At 31.6% G+C, this 12,174-nt stretch overlaps 1 protein-coding gene across 1 annotated transcript in view; it reads right to left on the reverse strand.

Annotated features, from left to right (window-relative positions):
- LOC109822104 (BAG family molecular chaperone regulator 4) overlaps positions 1-9,275 on the reverse strand; it is a 28,024-nt gene extending 18,749 nt beyond the window's left edge. Inside the window, exons 1-3 of the mRNA XM_020388271.1 lie at positions 8,887-9,275; positions 6,635-6,912; positions 6,408-6,554 (exon numbers count right to left, since the gene is read on the reverse strand). Coding sequence (XP_020243860.1) covers positions 6,408-6,554; positions 6,635-6,912; positions 8,887-9,082 — 621 coding nt within the window. The 5' untranslated portion in view covers positions 9,083-9,275. The remainder of the gene's footprint in view (positions 1-6,407; positions 6,555-6,634; positions 6,913-8,886) is intronic.

Here is a 12,174-nt window from a genome sequence, read left to right on the forward strand (position 1 = left end):
ATGAGCTTTTGCCCAAATAGCCAGCATGGGCCATGTCACCCGCAATTCAGGCAAACTTCGCCAGGACAAGCTTCGCTCATGATCATTATCGGCGAACTTCGCCCAGAGCTATTCTAAGAGCTATTTTTTTGGAAACGGCTCACCGCATTATCTCCTAGTGGCCACTAATCCACATTTAATGACCACTCTCTCTCTCTCTTAGCCTATAAGAGGAGATGAGATTACTCATTTTCGCATCTTAAGCTTCATCATCTTCATCATCATAAGAGAGATAAATCAGAGATCAGACACTTAAAGCTTCGACATTCCTCTGAAATCAGCAAGAAGACTCGTTGTTTTGATTGGATCATCAGTGGAGCACAAAAACGACACTCCATCAACACAAAAAAGAACCCAAACCCTATAAAATTTTCTTGTTTCTTGCATTCTCTGAATTTGTAATTCCATTTTTGTTATAAATTCAAAGACCCGAAACAACAGTACATGAGAAATCATGATTTAGCCAAGAATGACAAAATTGCGGTTTAGTCCACGTGAAATCGCGAATTTGGCAACTAGCATAAATATTTCCATGTAGAAAAGCAAAAAAGATTTGGTAAAAACCGACAAAAATTAGGGTTTATAATCCACGAGAAATCATGAATTTAGGATTTCGCAAAAAGATTTTCTACGCAGGAGAGCACAAAGTGATTTGGCCAAAAAGACCGAAATTGTTGACTTTAGTTCACGAGAAACAATGAATTTAAGAACTCGCACAAATATTCTATACGGGAAAGCAAGAAATAATATAGATATAAACTGTAGACTATGGGTTATAGTCCATAAGAAATCGTGACTTGGCTGAATATGATTAAAATTGTGGATTAGTCCACGAGAAATAATGAATTTGGAAGCTGGCATAAATACTTATATATAGAAAAGTAAGAATTAATTTGGCCACAAACAATGAAAATTATGGGTAATAGTCCACGAGAAATAGTTATTCGGATGAAAACCAAATGTTTGGGTTAGTCCAAGATAAATCGAGAACTTAGGAACACACAAAAATCTTTCTATGTGGGAAAGCAAGATATAATTTGGCCAAAAACAACAAAAATTATAGGAGAAAATCCACAAGAAAGCGTGATGTGGCCAAAAATAACAAAAGTTGTGGGTTATATAGTCAATGAGAAATCATGAATTTAGGAGCTCAAATAAACACTTATATGTAAGGAAGCAAGAAATACTTTTGAAAATCGACCAAAGTTGTCTTACAGTTCACGAGAAATCGCAAATTTGAGAGCTAGCATAAATATTTCAATGCAAAAAAGCATGAAGTGATTCGGTCAAAAACAACCAAAATTGTGTGTTAAGAGTCCACGAGAAATCATAAATTTGGGAGCTCGCATAAATATTTGTATGCAGGAGAGCATGAAGCGACTTGGTCGAAAGACCAAAATTATTGGTTATAGTTCACGAGAAATAATAAATATGAGAGCTCGAACAAATATTTTAATGCGGGAAAGCAATGAATAATATTGCATACAAGGACAAAATCGCGGATTATAGTTCATGAGAAATAGTGATTTGGCCGAAAACAACCAAAATTGTGGGTTATAGTCTACATGACTTGGGAGCTCGCATAAATATTTGTGGAAAAGAATTGGATTGGCCAAAAACGAAGAAAATGGTAGGTTATGGTCCATGAGAAATCGTGATTTGGAAGAAAACAACCAAAATTTTATGTTATAGTCCATGAGAAATCGTGAACTGGGAGCACGCATAAATATTTTTGAGGAAAGCAAGATATAATTTGGCCAAAAACAATGAAAATTATGGATTAAAGTCCATGAGAAATTGTGATTTAGCCAAAATGATCAAAATTGTGAGTTATAATCCACGAGAAATAGTCAATTAGGGAGCTTGCATAAATATTTCTATGCGGGAAAATAAGGGAATAATTTTTGATAAAAAGACCAAAATTGGGGTTTATAATCCACAAGAAATCTTGATTTAGTCAAAAAAGACCAAATTTGGGGTTTATGGTCCACAAGAATTATGAACTTAGGAGCTCATATAAATATTTCCACACGTAAAACCAAGAAATGATTTGGCCAAAAACGAACAAACTTGCGGGTAATAATCAACAAAAAATCGTGCATTTGGGAGCTTGCATAATATTTCTATGGAAAAGAGCACGAAGTGATTTTGCCAAAAAGATTAAAATTAGCAGTTAAGTCCACGAGAAATAATGAATTTGAGAGCTCGCACAACTACCTCTACGTGAGAACCAAGAAATAATAGTAATAATATGTGGGTTAAAGTCCATGAGAAATCGTGATTTGGCAGAAAACGATCAAAATTGTAGGTTATAATCCACAAGAATTTGTGAATTTGGAAGCTTACATAAATATGTATGTGGGAAAATAGAGAATTGGTTTTGCAAAAAAAGACAAGTACAGGTTACAATTCACGAAAAACTATGATTTCACCAAAACCAAAATTATGGGTTATAGCCCGTGTGAAATCGTGACGCTATGAGCACGCATAATTATTTCTATTCAGGAAAACAAGACCCAATTTGACCAAAAACAACAAAAGTTATAGATTAAAGTCCACACAAAATCATGACTTGGCCTAAAACAACCAAATTTGTGGTTTACAACCCACGAGAAATCATGAACTTAGGATCTCGCATAAATATTGTAATGCGGGAAAGCAAAAAGTAATTTTGCCAAAAACGACGTAAATTGTGGGAATAGACCACAAGAAATTGTAATTTGGCCAAAAAAGACTAAATTTGTGGGTTATAGTTCAAGAGACATCATGAATTTGGAAGGTCGCATAAATATTTCCATGTAGAAAACCAAGTGATTAGGCCAAAAACGACCAAAATGGTGGGTAATAGTTCAAGAGAATCGTGAATTTGGGAGCTCGTATAAATATTTCTATGTAGGAGAGCACGAAGTGATTTGGCCAAAAGATCAAAAATTGTTGGTTAAGACCATGAGAAATCAGGAATTTGAGAGCTCGCACAAATATTTCTATGAGGAAAAGTACGAAATAATATGGCCAAATACAACCAAAACTGTAGTTTATAGTCCATGAGAAATTGCGATTTGACCGAAGTGACCAAAATTGTAGGTCATAATTCATGAGAAATAGTGAATCTGAGAGCTCACATAAATATTTACATATAAAAGGTAAGAATTGATTTGGCCAAAACGAGATTGCTAGTTTATAATCCACGAGAAATCGTAAAATTTAGGAGCACGCATAAATATTTTTATGGGGGAAAGCAAGTTATAATTAGGCCAAAATGACAAAATTTATGGGTTAAAGTCCATGAGGAATCATGATTTGGCCGAAAAGGACAAATTGTGGATTATGCTCTACGAGAAACCGTGAATTTAGGAGTCCACATAAACTTTTCCATGCATAATATTAAGAAATATTTTTGCCAAAAATGATCAAAATTGTGGGCTATAGTCAACGAGAAATCGCAAATTTGGAAGATAGCGTAAATATTTCAATGCGGAAAAGGAAGAAGTAATTTAGCCAAAAACAACCAAACATGTGGATCATAGTCCAGGAGAAATCATGAATTTGGTAGCTCGCATAAATATTTCCATGCGGGGAAAGCACGCAATGTTTTGGCTAAAAAGATCAAAGTTGCCAATTATTGTCCACGAGAATTGTAAATTTGAGAGATCGCACAAATATTGCTATGCAGGAAAGCAAGAAATAACATTGCTAAAAAGGGCCAAATTTGTAGATTATATAGTCCATGAGAAATGAGAAATTGTGATTTGGTCAAAAACGACCAAAATTGTGGGTTATTGTCCACAAGAAATCGTGACTTTGGAAGCTCGCATAAGTATTTCTATGTGGAAAAGAAAGAATTAATTTGGCCAAAAATGACCAAAATTGTGGGTAATAGTCCACCAAAATCATGAATTTAGAGGCTCGCATAAATACTTCTGTGTTGGGAAGCAAGAACTGATTTGGCCAAAAACTACCAAACTTGTGGATTATAGTTCACGAAAAATTATGAATTTAAGGGGATCACATAAATATATTATGCGGGAACACAGTAAGTGTTTGGCCATAAATGATCAGAAGTGTGCGTTATAGTCTATGAGAAATCATGAATTTGGAAGCTCATATAAAAAATTCTACGCGGGAAAGGAGTGATTTGAGCCATGTAGATAGAAGTCGTATAATATAAACATGTGTTCCAACTGCTACCTATTGCAACCAATCCAATAAACATTGAATCAAAACAACAGACCGACATGAAATCCTTGATAATTATTAGTAAAATCGGTTCTGGTTATACACCAAGGACATGTATAATTGCATTGATTGCGGAATCTCATAAACCCCCTCTATTTCTGTGGTTGTTTTACCTCTTTATCCATTATTTTTCTCGTCAATCTCTAATTTTATTCCACTGTTGTTGCTAGCAAAAGAAATTATAACTAATAATAAAATTTAAAAGTAGCATTTTCTAGTGGGAATTAACCTAAATTATTTTTGTCTCAAGATCTGTTTCATTCTACATCAAATTCCTTCTACATCCTCCAAATTCACACATTACTATACCTAAATCGAACTACTAAAACAATCAAAATCAAATCATTACCAGTGATGAGATTCATATCACAAGAAAAATGCACTCATCAAATCCAGTATCATCATCATCACCAGTCTCCGCCAGAATCCTCGTCCCATGGCCACTATAAATCGTAAATTTTGGAACTCACATAAATATTTCTATTTCTACGAGGGAAAACAAGTGGTTTGCCTAAAAAAGACCAAAATTGTGGATTTTAGTTCACGAGTAGCTGTCATGTGGCCGGAAACGACTAAAATTGGTGGTTAATAAGTCCACAAGAAATTGTAAATTTTGAAGCTTGGATAAATATTTTTATTCGGGAAAGCAAGAAGTTATTTGGCCAAAAATGACCAAAATTGTGGGTTATAGTCCACAAGAACCGTGAATTTGGCCAAAAACGACCAAAGATGAGGGTTATGTAGTCCAAAATTAATCGTGAATTTGGAAGCTGACATGAATTTCTATGCAGGGCAGTGAGAAGTTATCTGGCCAAGTCAAACTATTTATTGATTCGTCAATTGCATGTTTGTTGGTCTTTTTTTCGTTAGTAAGTTTTCTTTATTTCATGAGTTTTGTATATTTTAACATAGGATAAATAATACATATGTATTAAAAATTTCTAAAAATGCATAATTCTTTGTAATCCAATTAATCGGCGTGTAATCCGATTACTCATTAAGCACTCTCGGAAAGCACACATAATAAAACCTTGTTTCTGAACATTATGAACAATTACTATTACCATCTTTACTAAAGACCCAAAATTTCCAAAAGCAAAAGTTTGTTATCTACTAACTACAAACCCTACTCATGTTGTTTTGTGCTAGTTTATTAGATACATGGAAGACTATTGCAATGACATTGATTTGGAGGCAACATTACCAAGTTCTTGATTTCTAGAAGTCATTAAAACATTTTTTAACTGCAAGAAGAGACCAACTTAGACTTGATCTAATAATTGCCAAAGATAGCTCAAGGAGGAAAATTCCAATAGATATTTAAGAGTTAAAAGAATGACCTAGAGTTAACATGAATGAAGACAAGTAGAAAAAATTGAAAGCATCACAGTTTGGAGGGGTTTGTAACGTTTGCTTACCATGGACAACTGAAGGAGAATCTATGGAGTAGACAATAAATTAAGTGATGCAAACTCTTCTTTCTCTTTATATTTGAAGCAACGAGACAACATAAGCACTCATATTTCATACAACAGAGAGAGACGACGACAACAACAACAACAACAAAGCCTTTATCCCAATTGTCTGGTGTCAGCTACTTCACATTATGTGGATCCGATTATGTTTTACGCTAGTTGTCAACTACCTAATGCAACCCTCCTTTATCCTGGCTTGGGACAAGCAGTACTGGCAATAAAATAAAGCAAAACACTGGCGAAGTTTCATCCAAGAGGGGGAGAAGAGGGGGGATGTCGTCTGAGAAATATCCAAGTTTAGACTTCAAAATTATTCACGACCAATTTCAACTATCTAGGAATTAAATTTGTTAAGCTCTTAAAAGATACTTACGATGCTTGTAATGCCCTAGGCATTGAGAAAAAGAAGTCTTTATGGACATTTTAACTTATTTGCTAGATTACTTGGGTGTTTAACTTGAAGCAGTGAAACTATTGCAATTCCAGTTCTCAATTTTCATTTTTATGTAACAGAAGAATTCAGAAGAAACAATACAAGGAATCAGAATAATCAAACAAGAAAAAAATTGAATCTTGAATCTCAATATACCATATGTGTATGCAAAACTGCCACAACCTTTATCTTAAATAAAAACTTAAAAAGATAGAAAAACGTACCTCACTCCTCCTTTGCACTTTAGCTTCTCCCTCTGCCTCAATCCCATCCAATTTCAGCAACTGCACCATAAGCAATTCGGTCAACATGAGAAACTCTTTCTCTGCAACCTTTACACCCCCATTCACCGCTAACTCCAAATCAGTAACCTGCACATCAGACAAATACAAAATCCAAATATTTATCTTCTTCCTCTCTTCAAAGAGTTTCTATTCAGTGAAACACCAACCTTTTCAGCGAGCTTATCAACCTCGGATCTTACAATGACAACTGCTTCACAGGCCTTAGACATTCCCCTATCCCTTTTCATCTCTTCAAGCTTCCTTTTCATTTCTTCAGCCTTTCTCTCTTTGCTAGCTGGGTCCTCCAAAAGCACTAGCTTCGACTTGTCTTTAACTCCCACCATGTGCAGAAATTCCCCGTTGTCCTTCTCTTTTCCTCTGAATAGCAACCTTTGTTCCTGAGGCTCCAAGTTAGTCTTTTGTGCAAGAGCCCTTTTCAATTCCCCTAAACACAGCACAATATTAAGGGAAAATATTGAGGAAAATTATATAATATAAATCATGAGAATCAGGTGCTAAAGGACAAGAATGGACGAAAAATAGAGAATCTACTAGTCAGAGTAAATGAGCTGTGCTGTAATATGAAGAGTAGAAGAAGCCAACTAGAAATTAGATATTATTTCCAGTTTTATATATAAGGCAAAGAAGAACTAGACAGCAAATCACATTAAAGATAATTTACCAATACACCGTGCAACATTAAATTCAAAATTTAAGTTTTGTGACTAAGGATATTTATTATTGTCAAACACATTTAGTATTAGCAATAGATTCACCAATCACATAGAGGCGAGAAAATGATTACATATATTTGTATTTTTTTCCCCTGAAGAGACATATAATTAACATGTATATATCTGAAGATATGGAAGTTAACAGGTATAGATCTATATGATTCAGTTTGTGCTTCTGTAAGGAAGAAACTTCATTTGTGGCTGATGGTGATAACCATGCCTGTATATAGTAGTTGGATATGCCATGCAACATATGGTTGCCCAAAATACATAGATAGGAATAAATAAAGATTAAGATGCAAATATATAAAATAGAGCATCTAATCAGGTACATATAATCCCATCTCAGTATGATACAAACATATGAAATTAGAAAAGTGCTTGTATTGTATTATATGAAGAATGTCCTGGCATTGAAGGGTAAGTTTTACAAGACGACTAGCAGATATTTATTTTTCACAGAACAGTATAGGTAGATTTTTTTTTTTTTTTTTTTTGAAATGAGTTATAACCGATATGAGAAATACTGAGAATCTCGAGATGTGTGAGGAGCAACATGAGCTATAACAGGTTTTTAAAATGAGTTATAACCAATATAAGAATGTATATTAGATACAGAATAAGATAGCAGTGCATCCGTAAGAAATAATGGTATCCCCCAAAATTATAACAGCAAATCTATAGAAATTGTTTGCTCATGAGCAATGATTGTGAAGAAGCCACATCTACGGAAAGTGATAGGATCATAGTTGAAGCAAATAGGATGAGAAACATGCACAAACAAAAGAAGGGACATGAGCAACTAGAAACGACATGGTAGAACCATAGAAATGAGCCATGTAGATCTGGGTATAAACAAAAGGAATAAAGACTATACACTCTACCAAAATACTTAAATACTATTTGCTATCCGAATAATGATAACATCAATATCACATGATATCCAAATAATAATAAAAGAAGTTTGAATATTAACAAGAATTTCACAATATAAACTCATCAAAATAGATACTCACCACGCCAAATTCTACAAATAAACAGCAATAATATGTTACTTAATATTATACCATACATATGAATAGTAGCACATATAAATAGCATATACTGACAGTCCAATTGTCTGTGAAGCGGACATCAAATGGAACAGATACCAACATATTCATATCTGATCAATTTATAAAAGAAGAAGATACAAATGTATCTGAATTATGGATGTTTAATACTACTATCCATATATTTTGCATGTTCATTTTAGACAGTCCTTATTTTGCTCAGAGTTGGGGATGGTGGCTGTATATTGAATAACCAATCTTTAATTTTATGCAATATTGCCGGGTTTCTCGTACTAGAGACTCCATCCTTTACTCCTAAAAACAAACAAACAAACAACCATCACACATTACAAAAGCATCAAATTAGAAGAAATCAACCAAATCCATACTCACTACCAATTGTCATTGACAAGATAGGAACTAGAAAATGACAAATTATGCGTAATCATCCAAAAATAGACGAACATCATAGATGGTTATAATCCAATAGCCAGACGTATAAAATTACTGATACCCAGAAGGCGGAGACAAAAATAAAGATAATTGAACATCAAACAACATTAAACACCAATACCCATTAAAAATTAGAGGAACCCAAACAGAAATTACCAACAAAAACAAAGAAAAAATTACCAAAGGTGGATTGAGCAGGCACAGAGACCTCATGATGAGAATTTCCATGGGCAACCTTGATCTTGATCAAGGGTCCAAAACCCTCACCCCCATCTTCTCTCTTTTGAACCAGCATCCCTCCAGGCCTCAGCTCCCAATCTATTTCACCCTCATCACTCTCTGAGACCCCAGTCTTATTAGGGCTTGATCCTCTCATCTTCACTCACCGAACCCGGGAAAGAGAAAGGGTAAAGAGATTGATTGAGAGCAAAGAAATGTTCTTTTCTCTCCCCTCTAACAAAGCAAAGAGTTGCAAAATAGAGAATTTTGGATAATGGGTTATTGAGAAAAAGTACCCTTTCTCTTTTGACAGCACTAGAGATTGGTTCCTGGGTATCAAAGATATTTGGATTGGGGACCAAGAACAAGAACGACCCAATCTATAGAATACAGAGTCAAAGAAAAGAACCGAGTAACCGACCAATAGTTTGCAAAAATAAATTATCTTTCCACTGTTTTTGCACTTAATTATCTTTCTTTTTTTGCTAATATTTTATTAGAAATTTTATTAGAAATGTTAAAGTAGAAATAATTCAAGTTTGGGAAAAAAAATTAGTTAATTTAATACCAGATTTAACAGATATTATAAGTTAAAAGCTCTAAATTAGCATTTACAATTATAGAGAAAGATTCATGTAAAAATTTTCATTTTTGCATGATCGATGACAGTAATTTATCAAAAAAATTATTGTAGCAAAATGCAACTCATTATATTTAATTGTCTAAAACAATAAATTTTATGACTTTTTTGTGCAATTTAACCAATAATCTTTTCAAGTAGTTACATCTAAATTCGGATGCAAGAACGGTGAAAGTTTCCATCAATTTATTTTAGTAAATGAGCAATTTCTCATTAGTATATAATAATATTATATGATACATTTCATTTTGTTCCCTTTTTCCCTCGAGTGATATAATTGTTTATCTGATTTAGGAATTAATATTTAGATTTAGAACATACTTGTTTTATTTCCTTGAACAATTAAAATCTTATAACCTAAATTATTTAATAATGTAATAGTATATAATTTAATAGTATATAAATTTAAGAACATACTTGTTTTATTTACTTGAACAATTAAAATCTTATAACCTAAATTATTTAATAATGTAATAGTAAATAATTTAATAAATTTTGCATAATTATTTTATAATATATTTTATTATAATATGATAAAACAATTAATATTATTATAAATAATTATAACTATATGAAATAGTTCACTAAATAACAATTTTATAATGTTTTATGATAATTAATAATGATGTAATCTACACTGCATATAAAAGAGGATGGCATTGTTAAAACTTTTGATTTCCATTTTTGCCCTTTTAAGTTTGAACTCTCAAATATATCATTAGTTATAATTAATCATTCACTTACCTCTTATTAACTATGCATTTCCTCACTTTTTCAAAATCTTTGGTCACACTACTAATTTATTATTTAATTATGTTATTTAATAGAAAAGTTGATATTTATCCCTAATTTATTTTCACATAATATTTAAAATCCTAGAAAATTTAAAAATCATAAAAATTCATTAGGCTTATACCTTATGCCTTTGAGTTTCGTCTCTTATGGACGACTACTTGTTACCTTTCAACTTATTAGCCTTTTAAAAAATAAGACAATAGTATGAAAAACAATTTGTATTTACTATAATTATAATAATACTAATAGTATAATAATTTTAATAGTAAATTACACTATAATTTAGTATACCTGATTCCCATAAATTATTTACTAATACTGTAACAAGCTAATTCTGAAATTCAAATGTAGTTACTAATAGTATTATAATTATGCTATGTATAATTTTATTATATTTAAAAGAGAAGAAAGTATTTAATATATTATAATTATTTTAATAAATTATGAATAAATTATAATAATTATCCAAATTATAATAATTAATCATACAACTCTTTACACAGTTTTATCATATAATTTTTTCATTTAAACAAAGTTATAGCTGTTTAGAATTTATAATGCTATACAAGTCATTTCATTATTTTACAGCCAATAAAAAATTTGAAAATCATAAAACAAAAAAGATATGATTTCATACAAAGCATGTGCATTATATTAGTATAAATTAAAACATATTTTATTTTATTAAAATAAATTACTAGTATTTTTTAGAAGGTGAGAAGACGCATAATCAAGAAGGGGTTATGGATATTTAGGGGCTATTTGGTTTGTTGCAAAAACAGACAATAGCAAATGTTACATGCAAGAATTGTTGTAATAAATCTAATTAAAATACATTGTTTGGATATCTGCAATTTTATTGTGGCACATGTATTTCAAAAAGTTACCAGTGCAAAAGCTAATTATACGGAAACTTGATTGTGGATGATTTTCTGTTTGGATTTAAAAAGATTTACTTTGATGAGGTGAAATTTTTTTTTTAATATAGCAGCTTTTTCCTCTCACCAAATTGGTCTTTTTTTTGCAAGTTTTTTCTACAAATGCAAGCCCATTTACCTTCCACTTGCAAAGTTGCAAAAGAAATAATATAAATATAACTCATGTTTGCTCTCTTTACTTTCGCAACTCTAATTCTATCCAACCGAATAGCCCTAGTGAAAGATTAATTAAAATTAATCACATTATTAGAAATTTATCAAAATTTGAAAGCGCAAAAGAGACAGTCAAAAGTTTCAGATCATCTTTTCTAAATAGTATATAATATAATAATACATAGGCTAAATTGCAAAAGATATCATACAATTCATGTTTTGACAAATAAATACCATTAGTTGCATTATGGTACAATAAATACCATAAAGTTTCTAAAATTTGCATGTTATTACCATCAATCATGCAAACCTTAAAAATTTCACTTGAATGTTTCTCTCTGATTTTTACATGCTAATTTTAGATCTTTTTAGTAATAATATTTGTTAAGTTTGCTATTAAATCCAACTAAATTACTTTTTTAAACATGTCTTAATTCTATTTTAAAATAGAGTTAGGATATTTCTAATAAAAATTATAACAGATAGTAATGGTTAGAAAACTCTAAAATTAGCATGTAAATATTACACAAAAGCATTTTGTTGAAAATTTTTATGTTTGCATAATTGATAGTGGTAACATGCAAATTTTGGAAACTTGATGGCTTTTTTTAACCAAAATGCAAAGGCGTGGCATTTAATTATAAAAATAGGAAACAATATTGTATCTTTTTTGTGCAATTTAGTCTAATATGAATGTGGGTATAAAAAAAAAGATTTATGGAT

Source organism: Asparagus officinalis, chromosome 8 (assembly GCF_001876935.1).
Source record: "Asparagus officinalis chromosome 8, Aspof.V1, whole genome shotgun sequence".
In the NCBI taxonomy this organism is placed as follows: Eukaryota; Viridiplantae; Streptophyta; class Magnoliopsida; order Asparagales; family Asparagaceae; genus Asparagus; species Asparagus officinalis.